The sequence below is a fragment of the Ochotona princeps genome, chromosome 13 (genome assembly GCF_030435755.1).
Source record: "Ochotona princeps isolate mOchPri1 chromosome 13, mOchPri1.hap1, whole genome shotgun sequence".
NCBI lineage: Eukaryota > Metazoa > Chordata > Mammalia > Lagomorpha > Ochotonidae > Ochotona > Ochotona princeps.
The window spans coordinates 24,094,291-24,117,631 of record NC_080844.1 but is presented as its reverse complement, the minus strand read 5'-3'; the positions used below and the strand labels follow the sequence as shown (position 1 = coordinate 24,117,631).

At 38.7% G+C, this 23,341-nt stretch overlaps 1 protein-coding gene across 13 annotated transcripts in view; it reads left to right on the top strand.

Annotated features, from left to right (window-relative positions):
• The window catches only part of FAM13C (family with sequence similarity 13 member C), a 244,569-nt gene that overhangs the window by 220,648 nt on the left and 580 nt on the right, over positions 1–23,341 (top strand). For 12 of the 13 annotated variants that reach the window (XM_058671472.1, XM_004583397.4, XM_058671479.1 and 9 more), the window contains 7 exons: positions 1,637–1,847; positions 3,463–3,601; positions 9,696–9,777; positions 11,196–11,404; positions 16,803–16,898; positions 18,751–18,950; positions 20,130–20,231. In XM_058671472.1, coding sequence (XP_058527455.1) covers positions 1,637–1,847; positions 3,463–3,601; positions 9,696–9,777; positions 11,196–11,404; positions 16,803–16,898; positions 18,751–18,950; positions 20,130–20,231 — 1,039 coding nt within the window. The remainder of the gene's footprint in view (positions 1–1,636; positions 1,848–3,462; positions 3,602–9,695; positions 9,778–11,195; positions 11,405–16,802; positions 16,899–18,750; positions 18,951–20,129; positions 20,232–23,341) is intronic. The other variant, XM_058671467.1, reaches the window with a different exon arrangement.

Genomic DNA, 23,341 nt, shown 5'->3' with positions numbered 1-23,341 from the left:
AGCCTTGTGTTGTCCTGAATGTCTGCTGGGCGGAGTTTAGGAATTTTCCATGTTTGCTTCTTGAATAACTCTGTCTAGACCCTTATCCTGGCCACCCTAATTCACTGATAACTCTACTGATAGGCCTACCTCCCTTGCCCTTACCTCCCTAGAATGGGGTAACCTATTTTTACGTCTTATTTAGTTGAAAGGCAGAGTAACAGAAAGAGACAGGTCTTCTATCCACTGGTTGACTCCCCAAATGTCTACAACATCCAGGTATTCACCAGGCTGAAGCTAGGATCCAGTAACTCCATCCTGGTCTCATACATTGTTCCCAGGGACTCGGTCTGCTTCTCAGATATAAGAGCAGGAGGCTTGCTCAAAAGTTAAAGAGCTGGAATGGAACTATGTTCCAATAAAGGATGCCTGCTACCTGTACTTCCCACATCCTCCCCAGCATCCCACCTTCTGGGTAACTCCAGGGTGGGGAGCTAATATGCTAATTTAAGAAGGGGATGAGGGTGGACATTTGGTTTAGTGGTTAAGCTGTTGCTTGCAATGCCTGCATCCCATAGCAGAATTCCAGACTTGGAGTTTTGGTTCCACTCCTGTCTTATTCCAGTGTCCAACTTTCAGCTAACAAATATTCTGCCTGGAGGCAACAGGTGATAGTCCAAATTGTTTGTTACCTACCACCAATATGGAAGGCCTGAATTGAGTTCCTGGTTTCTGATCGATTTGGCCCAGCCTGGTGCTGTTGTAAACATTTTGAGAGTGACCCAACAGAATTTTCCTCACTCACCTCTCAATTAGTAAATAAAAACTATTTTATATAAGTGCATGAGTGGGTGGTTATGTTGAGAATGAGAGTTGAGATGCAGTTGGCTGGCTGGGAAAAGGATTTGGAGTAAGTTTTATTCAATTTTTGTCCTAAATGCTATCTAAAATTTTGGAGAAAAAACTGGAAGCTTCCTTAATTCTACCATGATTTGTGATTGTCATTAACATTTTTTCTCTTTTAGCTTAGTTAATTGTACACACACTCATAAATGCATGCTGTCTATATAATATAGAATCAATACTGTCTTTAAAATGACAGTTTCCATTTTGCATATTTTGAGTATCATTTCATGTTGGTAAGCACGGTTCTTCATTTTTGAAGGCCTGCTGAGTAATTTCAACTCTAGGGAGTCTTCTCCCATTTCCTAATACCTTTTTTCCTCTTCTGCCTTGCTTCTTAGTTCTTTCTGGGCGATTCTGTTATCCCCTGTTTTCCTTAAAATCTGTAATCTGCTTCAGCTCCAGTTTACTGTTTTATTCATTCTTTCATTTTGCAAATATCTTATAATTTAGACAAATAATATGGAAAAAAATAAGAATTTTTTTCTTTCTGTTTTGGGTTATGCCTCCTGTAATATAAGCCAAAATAATTTGTTTACATGGTTTTGTTGTTACTGATGGTAGCTTTTCATCTTTCCTGTCCTGTTCTAGGAGAATAAACATGACAGTATTTTGAAAGCTTTTCATATCCCCAGAATAATCCATGACAAAGAGGCAAGCCATTCTAATGAATGTTTATGACTTTCATTTAGGAACATGACAGTCTCAAGCCCTCTGTCACTCCTGATTCTTGATGATTTATCTTGTTTCCCAGCCCCTGTGCCAGTTCACAAAGATGAACAGAATGAAGCAGACAGTGCCCCAGAGGACCAGCAGTCCCTGGGGACCAGCAGGCTGCTCTGTCACATCACAGACGGCGATAACCCACTGCTGTCACCTCGCTGTTCCATCTTCAGCCAAAGCCAGAGATTCAACTTGGACCCTGAATCGGCCCCCTCTCCACCCAGTACTCAGCAGTTCATGATGTAAGGGAATTTCATTTGTCCTTATCCCTATTTCATACAGTTTTTCAAATATTACATCAACAAATTGGCAATTAAGTGTATTTCTGAAGTATTACTAACATTTCTCAGCCAAGTTCAACTGCAGGAGCTGGAAATAAATAGTGAAAATCAGCAGGAAATGGTCACAAGAAACAGGTCATCCGGGGGCTTACATACCTGAATATTAGGGTGAAATGACCAGAAGCCTAGCAGGTATGCTAGGGATCTTTATGAAGTTCATGGGAATGAGTAGTATGGGAGACCTAAGCTTGGATTTCAAAATTGGTTTGCACCAAAGTGAACTTAACCTTGAAACTGTTTTCTACACACTTGTTAAAGTGCCCTTGTAGGCAGGTGCAGATGTCAGGAAGGACATTGTGATGAGCTCAGGCTCTTTCCATGTTCAGTACTGGCAGCCATCGATGGGTGGAGGGAATACGGCACAATTCTTTACCTCTGTTTCTCTGCGATGTGGAAAAGAGTGAGCTTTAATTTCTCCCTTCAAATTTTACATATATATCAAATTTTACATATGTATATATGTACATGCTTGTATATACATATATAAAATGTTACATGATGTGCAAATATTCATATTATGTAATTAGGATTTAGAGTGAAGTTGAGGAGCTGTGCATCTAAGTTCCACAAATAATTTTGATGCACAGCTAAAATATAGAATCGTTGCTTGAAAAATATGTCCAGTAAATCCCTGCTTTCACCCTCATGATATACATGCTGTTACTCTTGAGTTTGTCCAAACCTAAATCCATGGACTCTCAGCTGACTTGAGGGGATGTGTTATTTTAACTACATGGACATATATATCCTGAATGAAAGTGTATACATTTTCTGGAATGGGACTTACTCCTTTCATCACATTTCAAAAGGTTCTGTCAAGAAAGGTTAACCATTCATTTAAATCTTTCTTGAAAATGTTGAAAGATGTGACTTCCATCCCACATATGTGCAGCTTACTTGGCAGGGCTGTCATAGTCTTCTATTGGCCTTCAGTAAACTCTGGGAAATGTTTACCAGGTTACTGTTTGACATCTGCTCACAAAGGAGCTCTGTGCTCAGAGGTCTCCATCAACGAGCAGATGCAACCATGGTGGCTGCATCCTACAATGAACAAGCAACTTCTCAACTTCCTTGATAATCTTGGTTTGCAAACCAAACGGCAGTGTGTCCTCAAAGAAAAAAATGGTTTATTTTCATCTTATTTGAAAGGCAAAGAGACAGAGTAGCCCTTATTAAACGAGATTTATTTATGTGAAGAGGAGAATGACAGAAGAATGACAGAAGTCTTCTATATGCGATTTTCTCCTCTTACACCGATAGCAAAGCCAAAGCTAGGAGCCCAGGACTTCATTCAGATTCCCACATCATGTGGGAACCTGAAATAGTTGAGTCATCATCTGCTGCCTGCTAAGGGTTCGCATTAGCAAGAAGCTGGATGGAAAGTAGAGAAACTGGCACTTGAGCTAGGCACTTTGATACGGGATGTGGGTATCTGCAGCTAGGTCATGGCTACTATGTCAAATACCCAACCACAACTGTTCTTTTAATGCTTACTCCCTCTTTGTAACTGCTGCAGGCCCCGCAGTTCTTCCCGGTGCAGCTGTGGTGATAGCAAGGAGCCACAGACCATTACCCAGCTCACCAAGCACATCCAGAGCCTCAAGAGGAAAATTCGGAAATTCGAAGAAAAATTTGAACAGGAAAAGAAATACCGGGTAAGCACCTCAGGGTTTGACAAAGAGCAGATTGAGCCAGACCTGTGTGAATTTTCCTGGGCTTCTTTCCTCCTTTTTGGGTTGTCTGCTTTGCCAGGAATCTACTCCATCCCCAATGGCCAACACAGGATCCATGATAAGCTGAGTTCTCACCCTGGGTCTGTTATTCTTGTGTGCTTTCAGTGGGTCTCTGCTGATGTTTCCTGGTAATGGACTATGAGTCTCGTTTCTGAACTTGACTGTTGGACACACATTTTTGTTTTTGTTTTCACTGGAGAGCCATATTATCACTAGTTTTTCTAGAGCTAAAATTTAGAAAGTCTGAAATTTGCTATTTTTTCTTACTGTTTCCCATCTTGGTAAGACCCTACGAAGGACCAGCTGTGGAGCAGAGTTAGGGCAGGATGGTTTCTTTGACACTGACACACTTTTTGGTGGCGGAGAAAGGCCCCCTCAGATGATATCAGTTCAGGGCCATGTAGAACACATGCGCACATTCTTTGCCGTCAAAAAGACCTGAGCCTTGCTGCCAGTGCCACACTGCAGCAAACCTGAGTCTTGTCTTTTTCTCACATAAATGGTAGAGCATGGTGTTTTGGTGTCCGTGCTTTTTTCATGCTAATGATGACCATTGCATAAGGAAAAATCAGATTCACACAGAACAGCATGAAGATAGTGGGTGTTTGGCAGAGGGCCCAGAACAGCTTATTATAAAAGAAAACAGCATCATCTCTGAAACATCTTAGAATACGGAAAGTCTCCCTGAGCGCCTAGAACAGACAGTTGGAAGGTTCAAGTGAGTGTGCTGGTAAGATTTTGGGAGTGAGATGAAAGTGGGTTATAGTCTTGCTGCCTGTGCTTCCCAAGCCATCCTCAAAGTCACTAAAGGGATTTTTAGTGACTTTCTAAAATGGGAAGTAGAACCAGATTGAACTTAAGGCAGTCTTAGGCAGGGGAAGATGAGGAATCTTTTCACTAGGGACAGGCAGTTAAAGTACTATCTGTCCATTGCAGTGCAGCAGGGAGTCCCACAAACTGTTAGTCTAGGCCTTTCTGTTATAAGTAAGGGCACCCAGGCCTGACAGAAACTTAAACAGCTTGCTTGGGAGAACTGTGTTCTGTCAGGTTGGGCTGGAGCAGTGGGTTGAAGATGGCTAGATTTGCAGTGAAAAAGTCAGATAATTCTTACATGTCCTGAGTGTGAAAGCTCCAGATACCCTGCAAACAGCAACGGTTACTTGTTGCTTGCTGGAAAGTTGCTGGAATTATGATGGCTGCACAGTGGGAACTGTAGACTTAGGCTCAGGAACAAGTTCAGAATCAGGCCCTACTGGGTATGATCCCAGTGCAGCAGCTTAAGAAATTTGTGAGTTTGAACTTGATCTTCTGAATCCCTATTGCCATCTGAGAGTATGATTAATATTAGTGATAACTTCCTGAGTTTGTACTAAATAAAGGAGTACATATATGCTAATTAGTGTTTGATGAAAAGGAAAAAAATAAGCAAAACAAGTTTTAAAATCTATTTGAAATCTGTTTGACCAGGCTACCCCATAATGGCCTGCCTTGTCAGAAATGAAAGAAATTTTTTTTTTACATTTTTTTATTGCATTTCATTTATGACATCGTTTCATAGGCTCCAAGGTTCCCCCAACCCCTCCCCGTGCCCTCCCACCATGGTGGATTACTCTACCTTATTGCAGTATTGCAGTTCAAATCCAGTCTTGTTTCTTTCACTGCAAGCATGTGCCATGCATAGAGTCCAGCATCTTACTGTCCAGATCAATTCAACAGTTTCTTGGGGAGACCATCTCTGGTCTAAAGGCAGAGCTGGCAGAATATCGTTCCGACCAATTAAAAGCCATAACATATCATCAACAACTGTTTACAACATTATGGGGTTAATTGACGTGGTATTGAGTGACTGATATATTAGGCTTTTTTTCTGCTTTCCAGTAGAGTTTGCTGTGTAGCTAGAACTCAATTACTTAAACCATCACCTCTGCTTCCCATGATCTACATTAACAGGAGGCTGGAGCCGGTAGCCAGCATTGAGTATCAAATCCAAACACTCCCATGTGGGCTACGGCGTGTTGGGCCAATAAGGAGGAGAACTGAGGTGTGTGCCCAGCTCAAAATGGTGCTCTATTCATAAACCAATCACTCCCATCCTGAAGGACATCTGTACCACAGGACAGCCTGGACTCAATTTCCAGTCCTGGTTGCTTCTTTGTATAAGACTTCCCTCCCTTGTAGCCTGGCTATGGAATTAATAGCTTCAATTTCTAATTATTGAACTTGAGCTCCTGCGAGCCTCCATGCTGTTCTGATGCCTGTGTTTTTCAGTTTATTATTTTAAAATTAAAACAATGTTCAAGATGTATTTATTTTTATTGTAAAGGCAGATTTAACAGAGAGAAGGTGAGACAGAGACTGGCTCACTCCCCAAATGGTCGCAAAGGCTGGAGCTGAGCTGATCCAAAGCTGGTAGCCAGAAAGTTCTTGTGGGTCTTCCATATTGGTGCAGTGTCCTAAGGCTTTGGGCAGTTTTTGACCATTTTCCCAGGCCAAAGACAGGGCGCTGGATGGGAAGTGGAGCAGCTGGGACTCGGACCAGTGCCAATACGGGATCCTGGTGGATGCAAGGCGAGGATTTAGCCACTAGGCTATCGCACCAGACCCTTGATACTTGTGTTTAACACAAATCTTTCCATTTATTTTCAGTTTGCCCATTTTATATACCTGACCTAAGGTGTACCTGTTCTCTGCAATTGATTGTATGTTGACTGTTTGGCTCAAGGGGCTAGAAGATACCACCATATTCATTTATTTAAAATTTTTATTTTTCATGATACAGTTCCATAGGCACAGGCATTTCCCCTTCCACCCTTCTCATTCCCTTCTTCTACCTTCTACTATATTCCCCCATGCAATTAAAACGGTATAGTTCTTCAGCAATAGTCACAAGTCCAACATTTTGCTGTTTAAGTGTATCATTATATTGTAAGCATAGACACTGGTGGAAAGTACAGTATCTTATTGTCCAGATATTTTCAACAATTTCATTGGGAGTTCATCTTTATTTGGAAGTAGAGATGCATACTGCAATGTATCTTCATTTCTTGGTATGCTAATCTCCACTGTAGGGTTCTTATAGGTGAATATACACATATGCATGTTTATGTATTTATTATTCTTGTATTTTGCATGAAAGTTGCCTTACAACAGAGAGAACATATGATATTTTTCCTTTTGAGATTGGTTTATTTCGCTGAGCATAATGTTCTCTAGTTGGGGCCAGTCTGTTGCAATGATATATAAAAAAGTAAGTTCCAGAATAATTAATACATGTAATAGGTAAACAACAGCAATACAAATGAACAGAATATAAAGATGAAAGAATACTGCTTTAACCAGTTGTTTACTTTCAGAGGATTCAGAAAATGTTAAAATTAAATGGAATGGCTAGTATTTTCTTATCTGACAGCTGGAGATATAGAGGCCCAGAGAAGGTAGGGTGAATGCTATGGCATCACAGAGCAGAAAACAGATCTAGCCAAGGTAACAACTCAGGTCTTCCTATTATCACTCTTGAAACTTCTCATTTGTTGTAGGAATCTTCTGTGACCCACCACGGATCTGATCCGGTAGTATCTTCTGTTATGTGAAATGTGGCTTGTGACCTCCATTTTAACTGCACTGAAAAACCTCAATTCTTTTTTTCCCAGTTTTTTTTTTAAATCTTTACATAGTTGATTCGGGCACAAAGGTTCAAGGGCTGCAGGAAAGTGGGTAAGACCATTATTTCCACATTGGTTTTTTCTCCTGTATCTGGAGTAAAGGGGGAGACAAAGGGAGAAGCCCTACCCAGTCTCCCACCCATCCCAGGTCCCTGATGTGGGGCATGCTCCAAGCAAGGGTCTTGCTCAAGTGGAAAAACCTCAATTCTAATATCCAAGTGTATGGCCACTGGATTCTGACCCATAGAGGGTTACCACCCATGAGAACTTGGTATAACCTCTTTCCAAAGTTATCTCTAGAGAAAGGAAATTTTTTAAAAAGTCATTTAATAAAATTATTTCAGATTTAAAATTATTTTGTGAAAAAATCCAGTCCTGATTTCCCTAAAGCCTATGTATGGCAGTGAAGTTTATCGCTTTGATGGTCAGTAAATTAGAGTTTCTGTGTGACACACACATAGAGATGAATATATTTCGGAACATAGGATTAACTGTTAAATGTGAGGAAGATCTAGTGAAGATTGTTAAAGAAGATGGGTTGTCAGATCTGAGAGGAGATTTTGGAGGATTTGGGGGAAGTGAAAAGCCAAACATTGATAGTCCATATAATCAGAATTCTGCCAAAGCCAAATCCTGGACTATATGCCTAGGAAAGAGTGCAGTGCATCATGACAGCAACTAGAGATGGGATCAGGCTCAGCCATTGGGGAGCAGGGGCGGTGGGGGGGCGGGGCATGCGCCACTGTCCATGGTTTTGAAATCAGGGCTCCCTCATGGCAACCCTAGTATTCCAAGTCCCCTGTAGGAAAGAATCACTGGCATGCTTACATCAGTTGCCGTTTCTGTCTTGATTTTAACGTGTATGGTTTTTGTGTCACTCTAGAATGACAGTACCATGCCTGTGTTTTAAAGTGAACACGCTAATGTTATGTGGATTTGATTCTGACAGTTGTGCTCAGCTTTCTCCTGTGTACCTCCCTCTTACCAGTGGCCTTCTGAAGTTACAAGCATCTAGTGAAGCCTTAAAGATGACAGTGTCCCTAGTTTGGATCATTACCAGTGCCCATAATTCATGCTATTATGTTTGTCACCTTGAACATTGTTAAATAATTTGAGATTTACTTTAAATACTTTTTAAAATTTGTGGGAAATACAATTAAGAGAATAACTTACTTTGTAAAACGTGGAAATCCATGCATAATTTTTCATACTTTGTGTTTCCCATGAACTTTTTGAAGGTCATCTGTGAATTTCAAAATTTTTTCCACCAAAACAAACTTAATTTAATCTCCTTTTGCATGCACTCTTTGAAGTACCCACATATATCCTTGATTCAAAGTAAACATTACTTTTCCTGAACATGCTTTCACATTACTGTGGTGACCTTGACTTGGTGAAGAATATTTTTAACTTACTTGTACAGATAAATGGTATGATTGGCTACTCTTCCCTTGGAGTTTTCCCTTTCTGTAGAAAAAACATTTCTGTGCTCTGATAAGAAATCCAGAAATGAAGGGAATGATTTGTATTTGCAGTGATGTATGCTCCTAAAATATTTTCAGTGCTACATGCTAGTTGTGATTGGCTGTTTATGTCTACATGCATATTAGGGAAAAAATACTCATGATTACTTTGAAGGTCTGGGAATAAAAATGCTACTACCACTACTCTTATAGCTGTTATAAATATTAACAACTAATGATGATTGTACTCCTACTAATACTTGTTTTTCTATGCTTTACAGATTTAATTAATGAATCCATCCTAGCATTCCTGGAAGTCAGCTGCTATTTTAATTCTTATCTGATAGATGACACTGAGGCATAGAGAGATCAAGGGATTGCCCATGACCACATGCATGTGATTGATTGTATTCACTTTATTACTTACCTTGGTAGAAAACTGAGCCTTAGAGATGTGGGTATTCCCCTGACAGATTAACTCCTTGGGACTCTTTTCACGTTTTAGAGACCCTGTGGCCTTTTTTCTTCAGCATGGAAGATATGATGGACAGATGCTGAATCTTGAGGCAGGTTATGGCCTTGAAGCCAGGTGTGCAAGCCACTGGCTGGGTGCTAAACTTCAGTGTGCTCAACAGGTGTGGGGCATTGTGGGGAAAAATGGCATGGAGAAGACTGCGTGAAAAGGGCCTGGCATGCAGGAACCATGTCCATGCCACAGATGGAAGAGTGGAGGAAGTCAAGAATGGTTGCTGTTTTCCAGAAGCAATAACATCCTTGGAGTTTTCACTCTCGAATTTCTTTACCAGGTTCTGTGTTCCTGAATTTTTTGGTGTGGCTCAACTGTTTGAAAAGTTTTTTGTTGTTTTGTCTTTCTTCCTCCTCCCTTGGCAGCCTTCACATGGTGACAAGACTTCTAATCCTGAAGTCCTGAAATGGATGAATGATTTGGCTAAGGGTCGCAAACAGCTCAAAGGTAAATGCCAGCTCAAGGTCTGTTTCCTCGGAAAGGAAGCAGTTGCAGTAGTAATGTGCTCCATGTTGTCTGTGATTCATTTCCACCTGTGCTTTGAAACTTGAACCCTGCTTGCCACTTAGATTGGAGGCCCCATTTGAAATCAGGAGTCCTACAGCACCTTCATTGTTTAGTCCTATCTAATCAACCTTTACAGAGAATGACTGTGGATCTCCATGATCCAAGGAGAATTCACTTCAATGCCAGGCATGTTGGAACATGAGGGGACTGTTATTCTCCTGGGTGATTGGACACTGGGATGTTAAAGAGGACTGAGAGTTGCCCATCCAACAGATGAGGGTAAAAAAAAAAACAGTCATGTGGCTGGGAGGTGGTGAAGCAGGTATAACCCCTGGTTCTCCTGCCTCCGAGTCTAGTGCTGTTTTTTGTCCCGCTATGGGGATGGTGATGTGTTAATTTTAAAATTACTTAAGAAGGACCAGCACAATTTATTAATAAAATCAATTTTCTTCTTTGCACACTAATATAAATTCTTAGATGGGGAAGTTTCTTTTTCAGATTTTTTAAAGATGATGATGATGAAAAATAACTAGAAGGGAATATTAATTCATGGAAACTGCAACGATGCAGTAGGTTCATAAGATATGCAGTGTTTAAACAGCAAGCTAGAATCTAACCAGAAAACAAAATATTGGAACAAATAAACATGTTGCAATGAAAAGAAGGAAAATAAGCTCAGCAGCTGAAAAGTCCATAGAAACAACTTTATTCAAGTGACCAATCCCTTAGTACATTCTAAAATGTAATTCCTTGATGCATGCCCCCATGGCTTTCCTATTTTTAACAATCTAAGCTTCTGTAAGGTCACACTACAGCAGTGGTGACTGCTGGATTTTAGAAGGTAATAATACATAAAACAATGTCAGGTTGGGGCTGGCCTTCCCATCTCCCCCTCTCCCCCTCCTCTATTTCCTCAGGTATCTGCAGGTATAAGGGCTTCCAGAGGTACTTGAATTTTCACAGGGGCTCCCAATGGATACAAAACATTCAAAAGCTTAGGTAAATGCATTTTTCAGTATGTAATCTGAGGTGCTAAGGTAGGTAGCTAACGAGGTGGAAATAGCACATTACTGATTGTCCTCCAGAATGCTGCTATCCATTGACCTAAATCACGAGTTACCTTCACTTATGAACTTGTACCTGCATAGTATCCACGTCACTGAAGTTCTGTTCGTATATGGCATTGGGAGCTCATGTTGTTGGCCCTGGTTAGTAGCACTGCCCTTGCCCTTTGGGAAACCATTAGTGCAGGTCATTTGTAACAATTTGTTATGAGAGGAGGAATTCCCAAAAGACTGATGGTTATTTTAGGGGCATTGAATCCTCATCCTCATGGTAACTCACCACATTTTTCTTAGAATTAAAGCTGAAGCTGTCAGAACAAGGGAGTACTCCCAAAAGTCCACCAAGAAATCGGTTTTGTGAGCAACCTACAGTACCCAGAGAGCCTGGGAGGCCAGAAGCTGCAGGCCCTGAGCCAAGCTCCTCTGGGGAGGAGACCTCTGATGCCATGTTGACATGTCTGAAGGAGAAGAGACACCAGCTCCCCCTCCAGGAAGAGTCTAAGGTATCTCACCATATCATTGTAGGGTCCTCACTCCACAGAGTTCCAGTGAGAGCACATGTCTGACTCATTTGGCTAAGTATTTGTCACCACCTAAACAGCTTTAGGAAGCTTGTTCTGAAATTTCAGTTGCGTTTCTGGTGGATTACTGGTCCTGACTTGTGGGTGTTGCCACATGATTCTTAGATATACCTCTGTTCTACAGGTTATAATGTGATATGTTGAGAGAAAGTAAATGGCAAAGAGATAAGGCTATATCATATTGTTCTCTGATCCTGCACTTCCCCTTAATTAGCAAATAAACCAAAGACTAAGAAGTAAGCATTATTGTCTGAGCATGGGAAAAGCATTGCATGTATTTCTGCTAAAAAGTCCTGAAGCAGGGATGATGCATGAACAGTAATGATAGTGATTATTTACTCATATAATAAGGACAGAAAAGCATGCTTTCTTGGATGTATTGTTGCAACTCAAGTTTTCAGCGTCTGAAATCTTACTTTTGAAATATCTGAGACAACCAGATAGTCATCAAGTAGGTACCAGATATGCACACCTGGACCTCAGATAAGAGCAGCTAGCCTATCTCTTCAGTTCTACTTCATCCTACATGCCTCTGCTTACGTCAGGGAAGCTTTCTTGTTGTCTTTCCTGACTTAGCTACACTGGTGTGGTTGCCTTTCAGTTCTTAGACATGAGTTGCAGATACCCTTTCATAGCTCTATCCTAGATGTCATTTTCTGTTTCTCATACTATATTTAAATTCCTAGTATAGTAGGACTGTTGCTTATGTGTGCATAATACGTATTGAATGAATGTTTAGTGAACAAGAGTGGATAAACCACGACTTTCAACTTTGGACTGAAGTCTTGGGAATTCTGTTTACTTGTTCTGCTGTACATTATCTGGTCTTAATCATAAGGTAGTAGACTCCCAAAAGCTTACACTGTGCCTTTGGGTTAATTGTTTACATTGCAACTGATAATCTAAAAGTAGAAATGGCCCCATGGACAACCCTATCTTTATGAAATTCCTTCAGACTTGAAAAGCTAACAGATGTTGTAAAGGATGAATCACATTTCCAATGTGATCAACATATACTCTTCCCCAATGGAAATTCTTAACATTTGTGATAGCTATTGAATAGTTTATGTATGCACATTTGTTTTTTCATCCTTTAATACTTCTTAGGGTCTTTTTGGCGTATTATGGTTGCCTTGAAACCATGAAAGCAAATTGGTTAATACTGAAATCTTAATTCTGGGTTCTACTGAGTTAATCGGGACAGTGAAAGGAAAATTAGGCTTAGTATATAGACTAGAGCATTATTTGGATCAAATGACAGAAAAATTATAAATATGGCTTATAGTCCAGATAGGGTAATTAAAATCAAGAGGGTGATATTCAGTGAAAAAATGGGTAAATAACAGCAGAGAACATTCTAGACAGATGGAATGGCAGGTGTGAAGGCCTTAAGAAAAGAGCTTATTGTGTTCTTGGAATTCTTAGGTCTGAGAGCTGGAGCACAGAATGACATGAGATGAAATCAGAAAGAGATGGAATCCATTCACACTGAACCTTTTAGATTATGGAAAGTACTGACAAGTTGTTAGAATGGTTATGTGCAGAGAAGTGACATGATGTAATTTATATGTAAAATATATTTCCGATGTGTAAACAAATAATAAGGGAAAAGGTAAAATTAAATGGGTAGCTTGAATTACTGACATGGTGGCCTGGGAAATATGGAAAGTAGTAAACATTCAAGTGCATTGTGCTAAGCCTCAAAAGCACAGGCTGAAATGTGGGATGGGAGGACTAGAACAGAAGAAAGAACCCTGAATGGTGACAGGTCCACTTCCTGAAATGGAGATGCCGCTGGAGGAATACATTTGGGAGTACAGTAAAGTTTAGAGACTTGTTTGGAATATACTGAATATAAGTCCTTTGAGAAACAAAATGACCCACCCCATTTGGCCTAGGACTTTCCCATTTTTAGCTCTGAAAAGCCTGTCTTGGGAAATGCCTCAGTCCAGGGCCAACTGGGTAGTGGGGTCACCACACTAAGACATCTAAGTCAAGTAGACACATGCAAACAAGAGTCTGGATATCAGAGATAAATCTGAGTGCCTTGGAAGTCATCCTTTTTTAAGTGGCAGTTATTGTATTTCAAATGAAATATCTGTTGAGTTATTTAGTATCAGAACCATTTTAAATAAGCCAAAAATAGCTCAGTAGTAGGTTAATTTGGGGCCTTTTAGGGTTAAAAAAAAAAGTCTATAGTAGAGCATGTATGCTTCATTATATAAAGCTTCAGTGTTGTTCCTGGGAGGGCCTAAGCTAGTTCCACTGACCAGCTACTATATGGCCTGAGACAAGCCACAGCACAGCACAAGGGAGGGTTAAATATTTCCATAGCAGTCAGTATTAATCCTGCCTCCTCAGTGAGCTCATTAACATTTCAGATAATCTCATTAGGTCGTTTCTTTAAACTTAAATTGACAGATGACTTGTATCTGCAGTCCCAGCCTTATTGCTGAAGCTGCATTAAATATTAAAAACTGCAAAGAAGAATGACTTGTGTTTGAAAGAGACTTTTACTACAACTCTCGGAAGTGTTTGGTGTGTGGTTAGAGCCTGTACTGAAGCTGATAAATCCTACGACAGCACTGTCTTGTTGGTTCAGATACTGCTACTGAATGACTGCTCCTTTACTCTGGGTAATTTTTTGAAATAATTTTGAGTTACAGGACTATGTTGTGCCTTGACAAGAAATGACTGCTCTCCCTTTTCTGATTCTATACAATGCTGCCTGTCTGTATCGTATGCAAAATGTAACTTAACTTTTGATTTTTATTGTGTAAATGGAAGAAACCAGGATCATGGTGAGTAGCTTCAACAGCCAGAGAGAACCCTCCATAGTAGGTATATTTTATGACATTTAGTTTTACAGGTCAACATAAGGTGATATGTATAAAACGATAAACAATAAAGATAATTATCTTTACTTGCCTTCGCCATTTTTTATAGCACTAAAGGAATAAAATTTGATACAATGTTTAGAATACAATTTGATATAATTTGTCAATAGCATGACAGTGTTGCCATAAAAAAACACTATCCAGTAGATTATTCTAATCATTAAATGCATTAAGTGGTAGAATATTAGCTTGAAAGCAGGCTGACTTTCCATGAGATAGAACTTATTGAGTGGCCAACCCTGATGTGTTTCCTTGTTGACTCTCATGGCAAAGTTGTTTGGGAAGAACTACCATTGTTCAAACATTTTAACCAACATGTTGTTTTTCTATTCTCCAGGGGTCTGGTGCAATATATTTTAAAACAAAACATTTTAAAATAAAACTTTTCTCTGTAAGCATCCTCGTAAACAAACTTCCTCAAGTTGAGAAGTAAAAAATGACCTTCTCTTTGGACAGCAAGCAATTCTTTTAGGATTCCTTAGCTTTAGTCAACTTTTGCCAGAATTTTCCTGTTTAGGAAGCTCTACTGGGCTAACCACTGAACCTTCCTGTCTCTGGCAACTGTTTTATTAGTGACTGTAAGAGTAAAATCATGTAATCAGAGTAAAAGATTACATACATTGTATATGAACCATAATTTTCAACTAGTATTTGTACAAGATACCCTTCATCATTTGTACTGTTAGTCATTCTGTTTTTTCTTTCAGGATTAAATTTAATTTCCATAGAATGGAGACATAACGACATAAATCACAAATCAAATTGCAGTAGCTAAATACCTATTTCACTGTGTTTTTTTTTTAACTTAAACTAGGTTGTTCTCTTCTATCACCTATGAAAATTTCATGACATAAGTGTTGCTATGATTTTGTTTGGATTTTACCTCTTTGGAATATCTGTCATGACTAACAGAGTTTAGGGAACGACAGGCCAGAAAATGAAAGGTTCTTGAGACTAACACACAGTTTTAAAAGGATTCTACAATAGAAGTTTTTTTTGTGCTGAAAATAAAGAAAAGTATAAAGCCTTAGGTTATATAGCTTGTGGAATTTATGTGAAGATTTTTTAAAGTCATTTTTGCATATAACTATGTATTAATAGATACAGGTTACTTTAGTAGGAATGGGGATGTGAGAACTTAAAAGAAATTCCAGATCTGATATCTGCCTTAAAGGAACTTCTAATTTACTTGAGCAAATAAAACTTAATCACACAAAACAATTAAGCCTAGACTATAAAATACAACATTTCAGAGAAATAGAGCTCAATATGGGCCAGAATGTTTGCCATTGGTGTGTGTGTGGAGGGGGGAAGCATGAGAGTAAATAGAAGACTTAGGTCAATATTCATTACCTTCAGGGCTCTCCCTTGAAAGGGGTGTGTGGGGGCTGAGAGGGGTGAGTCTAGAAGTATGCTTGGATTTGTGTAATTTGAAGACAAATACCAGGGTGATACCATGGGCTATTTCTGCCATTTTCCTCCCACTATTTGTTAAGTATTACTGTTGGCGAACAGTGAAAATGAAGCTGCATGTAGTAGTTATGCAAGAAAAATATAGGATATGGATTAGGGAGAAAATTGGAGGAGCTGGGTAAATTTGAAATAGGTAGACAGATAGGGAGTTATTTAATTTTTTATGTACAATATGATCTCTTGAAATTAGGTTTAAAGGTTTTAACAGAGGAATATGGAATGCATTCATGGATAACAGTTGATGGCATGCTTTGGTTGCAGGCAACTTTAACTCTTTTATGGGTAGGAAATTGAGGATTTACATAAGCTAAATGTTTTGTTCAAATAACTTTGTTCATACCAGCTAGCCAATAAACTAGGATATAACTCCACCATGTAATGAAGACTTGAACAAGGTTGGTATTCATGAATATAATCTTTGACATCTAGACAGATAAAATACAAGTTTATAAAGAAAAAAAGCCTGGGTCACTCATTGATTTCTGATCCAGAACGAGGGAGTAATTAAAGTTCAACTTACTGACATACTGTATACTCCTGCAGAAAACTCTACAAATCATCTTTCTAAAACTTAGACTTTTCCTTTAAAACAGGAGTGGGGAATCTTTCCTTCCAAGGGTCATTGGATATTTATAACATTATTTGTGGATCATATAAAATTATCCACTTGAAAATTTCCCTGCTATATAGATATATTAAATTTCTAGGCCTACTTTTATAGTTACCTTGGTAGGCCCAGACCAAATGTTTTCATAGGACTTTTACAGGCCATCCTTGTTAGCTTTCCATAGAAACGTTTGGTACATGTTACAATGCAGGATCTTAGAAAAGGTGGTTTTCTTACTATTGTATTAAAATCCGTTATCTTGGGTGCCAGGATTTCTTCTCCTTGCTAAAAAATTACTGTTTTTTATTCTTGTTTGATGAAGAAACAATTGTATGTTTTACAGGTAGCCAAGCAAGATAAGAACCTCATAAAACCTCTTTATGACCGATACAGAATTATCAAGCAAATCTTGTCAACGCCCTCCCTTATTCCAACAATTGTAAGTCAGGAAGGTTGCATTAAATAGAAATCTGTAGTGGTGGCTTGTATAGAAGTGTGGGACTGTGAGACTTCTATGATCCTCCTTGGCGGTATATACTGCCAGATCTTATTTTCACATAATGGCAATGTGGAACTCCCAATAGCTCAGGAGAATGTCTAACAGTGGCTAATGATTACCACAGCAGGGATACATGGCAGAACATGTATGTTTGAAGATGCTGTTAACATTTTGGTGCATTGCTTTGGAAAATGAGAATAATGGATTTTAGTTGGTATTGTTCAATTCTTAGCACAGCTAGACAAAACAGCCTTCCCAGTTTGTGTACTGATTAGTGTTTTTAATGAGAAATAGCAGAATGTGTTGTTTAATAAAATGATTACATTTGTTTTTGGTATCATTTATACCAATATGACAAGATTCATTTCAGTAGGAAATAGTAGTACTGGACATAAGTAATACTTTTTTTTTTTTAATTGGCAAGCCAGATATATAGAGAGGAGGAGAGAGGAAGATCTTCTGTCCGATGGTTCACTCCCCAAGCGGCTGCAATGACTGGAGCTGAGCCAATCTGAAGCCAGGAACCAGGAGCTCTTCCGGGTCTCCCACATGGGTGCAGGGTGCCAAGGCTCTGGGCCATCCTCCACTGCTTTCCTTGGCCACAAGCAGGGCGTGGATGGGAAGCGGGGCCGCCGGGACTAGAACTGGTGACCATATGCGATCCCGGTGTATTCAAGGCGAGGACGATCACTACTGCACTATCGCGCTGGGTCCCATAAGTAATAGTTTTAACAAAGAATGATTGATGAGACTATAAAACCAGTCACAAATCCTTCTCCCTTGATATCAAAACAGTCACTTGCCTAGTATACTAATATACAAAGGAATAAGTACTAATAAACGTAAACTTAAGTAATACTTAAGTGCATTTACATTTATACTTCTGTATTTTAAAAGACTATAACAGAATAACTATCTCAAGTTTTCCCACAAAGGAAGTATAATTTAGAGCACAGTATAGGGCCCATGTGTGATGGCCCAGTGGCTAAATCCTCACCTTGCACATGCTGGATCCCATATGGGCACTGGTTCATGTCCTGGCTGTTCCACTTCCATCCAGCTCCCTGCTTGTGGCCTGGGAGAGCAGTCGAGGATGCACCTGTGCAGGAGACCTGGAAGAAGCTGCTCTCTCCTGGTTTCATTTGGATCAGCTCAGTCCCGCCCATTGCAGGCACTTGGGGGTGAAGCAGCAGACAGATCTTTCTCTCTGTATCTCCTTCTCTCTAAATCTGGCTTTCTGATAAAAAGTAAATCTTACATGTTGTGATAAGAATTATAACAGGTTAGAGAGTAGCCTGATGTTGATTTGGTCTTCAAATATCTTGCTTGAATTACTAAATTTTCCAAGTATTTTCTGTATGTGAATGTGGCCCACAATGGGACAATACTCAGGAAGTTTCTATATGACAAAAGAAACCTATAGTCCCTTCATCCTAACCCACATCACTAGGAAGTGCATGAAGTAGGGGCCCAGGTCTGGATTGTGCGGAGCATGTTATTTGGTAGTATATTCCACACTGCATCATATTCTAAATGGCTGTGCTCTCTTTGGCCCAGCAAACAAACTAACTTGATCAGCATTTTGTACCAGCCTGGGTACATCTTTGCTTACTGATCAGCATGATTTCTAAAGTAATTGATGAAGAAGTGTTCTGGGTTTTTCTGTTCTGATTCTCAGCAGGTACATGGCCTACTCATCGGTTTTCAGTGTCTATTTCATGATTTCCTTCCCATTTTTACCTCAGTAGATACTCAGCATCCTGTGACTTTATGTAACTTTGCCTGTGATAAGCAGGAGGAAGAGGACTCTGATGAGGACTGTCTACAGGGAAGCCAACAGCTTGCTTTGCCAGATCCAGTATCTTGCCTTCCTATTGGTGACCATGTCACCTACTCAAACGAGACTGAACCTGTTAGGACCCTGCTACCAGACGAAAAGAAAGAAATCAAACAGCCAGCTCTCTCCATGTCCAATTTACATGAGGCTACAATGTGAGTATGAATCTTAATTGTGGAGTGATTCTTCTTGTCTGAGACAATTCCTATGTGCATGCAAAGTCCAGAAGAACACCAGAATAGTCATGTATAACTCGGTTCTTTTAACTGGAGAGAACCTAGAAGCCTTGTGCTAAACATGACATAAATAATACTGATTTTGCTATCATTATGTTTCTGTAATTTAGAGCTTGGCACCAATCTAACTTAGCAGTATGTAAAGCACAACTGGCTTTAAAAATGCTAGACCCAAATGTATATCTGTACCTTTGTGGTAAGAAGTTGAGAGAAACTTCATCCTGCTCCTTTTAGATGGCATTGTTTCTGCAGACCAGGAGTCTGCCTGGACTTCAGTAAAGGAGCTTGTCTTTGTCTCGCAACGAGCTCCGGGTTAGGAGCTGTTTGGTTTTTCATTATTGTTGTCATGACCGTTTTGCAGTAGCTGGCAATCCTGTTGACTACTACAGCCCAGTTCATGAGATTCTCTAACACCCATAGTGTAGTGAGTTTATAGCCCAAAGCAGAGGTGGAATAAGACCGAGGACTAAGTTCTAAATTGAGATTTTAATGTTGTAGTGTTTATTAGCACTGTAACTTTACACTACAGGTATGCAACCTGTTTGAAAACTGATTTGTTTTTTGGAGTGTGTAATTTTTCTAAAATGGTTATAACATTTTGAAGGGTGTGGATTTTATTCCAATCAGTTTTTAAGAAAATGTCCATATATAATTTCAGAGAATTTACAAAATCTCTGGAATTCTATAAATGCCTTTAATGAAGTGAGAAGAATTTTCAGTGTAACTATAGCTTTTTTCTGGGTCCAAGTTCATTCCCCCAAAGTTAATCATTCTCCTAGTATGAATTTGCCTAAGGACAGAACATTAACCTCCTCTTGTGTTTAAGTCTACCACCAATGTAGCGTGTTAGTTTACTTACGTCTTGTCCTTTCTCTTTGAAGTGACACAGTTTCAAACATCAACATATTTCTTATATTTATGGGTGCCTCCTGTTGTGGCTCTAGGTGTGCCGTATTCCAGAGATAATCCTATGTTCAAAAAAGTGTTCTGGTCATAATATGTTTTGGGGAATTTTTTCTTCCAAACAGACAGAACTGCTATGCTCTCTCAATTATGCCAGTGCTTAGTAATGGCAAGTATGTATTTTACCTGACATAGGCCTGTACTTCTTGACCATCTTCGAGAAACGAGGGCTGACAAGAAGAGACTGCGCAAAGCTTTAAGAGATTTTGAAGAACAGTTTTTTAAACAAACGGGAAGGTAAGTGAGTTGAGACTTCTTAAAGATACTATTTTCTAGAGAATTACTGACTGTTACAGATGAGCCGGAATGCTGCAGGGAGTTATTTTGCACAAGATGTAAATAACTTCCACACTGGCTTTGACTTGGATTTTGTTCAATGAAACATTCTGATTGTGTCATTACAGGAACATGCAGCTCTCAGGTATGCCATCAGGCTTTGATATGCAAAGGACAAGCTATAGAACTTCTCATAGTAAATCTCATAACTTAAATTTAGTGCTTTAAAAATCACTTTTTCATTCTTTAAAACTTGTTTCTGGTATCATTACACAAGTTGTTCCCTACTTTTAAAAAAATTATTACTCCTTTGTGTTAAATACCCCCTTTATACCGCAGAAACTAGTTTGTTTCAAAAGTTTCCTCTAATTTTTAGTGTATCAGTTACAAATTACATACTCAGGAGATAAAAGCAATTGATACACTTCTATCTGGGAAGCAGAGCCAAATCACTTGGGTGTTTAGCTTTACTTTTCATTGCTAAAAGCTGAAATGATGGGATTCCTAGGGTACTGTGGGTAGCTATAGTAGCCAGCTATTTGGGACCTCAGTCTTAAAAAGAAAATAAAGGATGTTACTTTCTCAAAGTCAAAACGTTATGTGTCAGTGTGGGATTAAATTGTCCTTCAGCTTTTAGATCATAAGCATGGACATCAGTGCTCCATTGGCTCCTCTCCGTCTACACATCTGACTTCCTGAATTTCTCTCAGCCCCAGTACCTGAGAGCTCCCTGGTAGAAACGGCCTAATTGCTAAAGAAACCTGGAAATTTGTAGGCTTAGTCTTAGGCCCTGGCAACTTCTCCATTTCACTCCATAGAGCTGCTCACTTGTGAACATTAAGTGAGAAAGTTTTTATAGATACCAGATCCCAGGTATCCTTTAAAACATTCATGGAAACACCTGTTATAACAGAAGAGAAACAGCATCATTTAAAAAATATATTGCTCCAAAATAAAATTCATTCCATTTTCCATGAACTTTTTGAAGGACCTCTTACCATGTTACGTCCCTACTCTTCCACCTAGAATCTTTGTTTCGTGCAAGTCCAATTTAGCTTCTGCTGACATTAACTAATCTGCTCAGACATGCTATGTGCTATTAAACCTAAATTTATAAGCCATGATTTGTTCCCTGTTTTCATATATTTATTTTCTTTTACAAAATGTTCATGAAATTTCATGGCAGAACATTGCTTGTGATAGTTGACTGGCTGAATGGATGTTCTGCTATGTTATGCTTTGGGAATACATGATTTGTGTTAAAGTTTCTGGTTCTCTTTTAAGAGTATCCATGGGAAGTTTTCATTTAAGGAAATATTTGGGATGATATCCGTATTACAAACCTAACCAGTAGTAATTCCACACAATTCATTCCTTCAAGATATGCATAATTTTCATATCTGAGTTTCTTCAAAATATTTACCTTTTAACCTTTTTGAATTCAGGAGTGGATCTCCATGTGTGCACAACTGTTAGGATGCCTTTGATATTCACGTTAATTATATTCAGTGCACCACATTCTGTATCTGCGTTCTAACCCCACTTGTATCGATAATCGAAGTTGAATGCCCTCTTGTGGTTACATATTTAAGCTAAAAATAAAATCAAACAATGAAATGTCTAGAAATTGTGGACCTAAATATTGTTTACTTCAGAACTTTTATTGTGAAAGCCTAATGAGGTAACATAAACATGCCAATGCATTACTAAATGTTTTGAGGCACTGTAAAGAATTTTTAAAAATATATTTACCATGTAATAGGATTTGTGGTAATGCAGTTATAAAATATGATATGAGGAAAATAAGATATGAGGAAAACTGATTAAGGAAAAATATAGCAGAACTTTTTACTCTAGTCTAAGAATATTGCTTGTTAACCAAAACAGGGTATTTAGGACCAGAAAAAACATGGACTGCGTTTTCCTGTAATAACTAAGATGGTAATCAAAAATCATTTATGGTAAGTTTGTCTCGTAACACAGAATGGAGCCAAACTGTTTGTAATATAACTTTGACATTTGGCATGAAGCCTAGCTTTGCATTGTGTACAGTTATAACTTCCCTACTAGAACTTATAGAACAGTAAATAGTGGTATAATACAAGATAACTACATTCTCAAAGAATCTTTATAGATTAGCTTTTTACAAAGAACTGTCTTGTTACATAAAACTGTCTACTGGGAAGATAGAATGAACCTACATATAAACAGTTTCAGCCATACTAACATTGGAAAAGCATTGGTTTCTAATTAGCTTTAATTGTGGTAATCAATATGTATTTTCCCAGCCTAATATTAAAAGTTGTGGGTTAAAAAAAAAAAGCAATTGGCTAGCTTAAGAAGACAAGACCATTCTGGGACCTTGCAGTAATTACTACATTTTAGAAAACATTCTGACATTTTTTGGGGGGAAGCCAAATGGTTTTAACTCCAGATATCACCCAATTCTTCAAAGTAAAATCAAGAGCATGTGGTTCACTGCACATGTAATAAAATTTACACACTTTTATGTGTAGTCTTTGTGGAATTAGTGTATGAAGAATTGCTAGAATTTAGATTCTTAAAAATACATTAGTTGAAAAATATCTGATTCTACTACATTTTACTAGAGGCAAACTTACAAGAAAACTTTGAAATGTTTGAAATTCCTAAGGTACCCATTTTTTCCTGTCACCATACATTTGTAAATTATCTGAGGGTTTTATTTTATTTATTTATTAATTTATTTTAGTAGTGTTTTCAGGTTGATCTTGTTACAGCTGTCCCCTAAAGAGCTGAACATTGTACACAGGCATGTGATGGTCAGGTTAAAGAGAATAACTGGAATAATTGGACAAAGAATGTCCTTAAAGGTCTGTGTCTTTTGTTTTGTTCCCCCTTGTGTCATATATTTGCAAAAACACGAAACTCACATTGTCAAAGGGTACTGTTGCTTAGAAACTTAATGCATGGAAAATGGAGTGAATTAAGGTGCTAAGGTAAGCAGAGTATAATATGAAAACCAAGTAGTAGCTGTTACTCTAGTACTTTGTTCTTACAATATATAAAAGGGTATTTATTGAACTTATTTA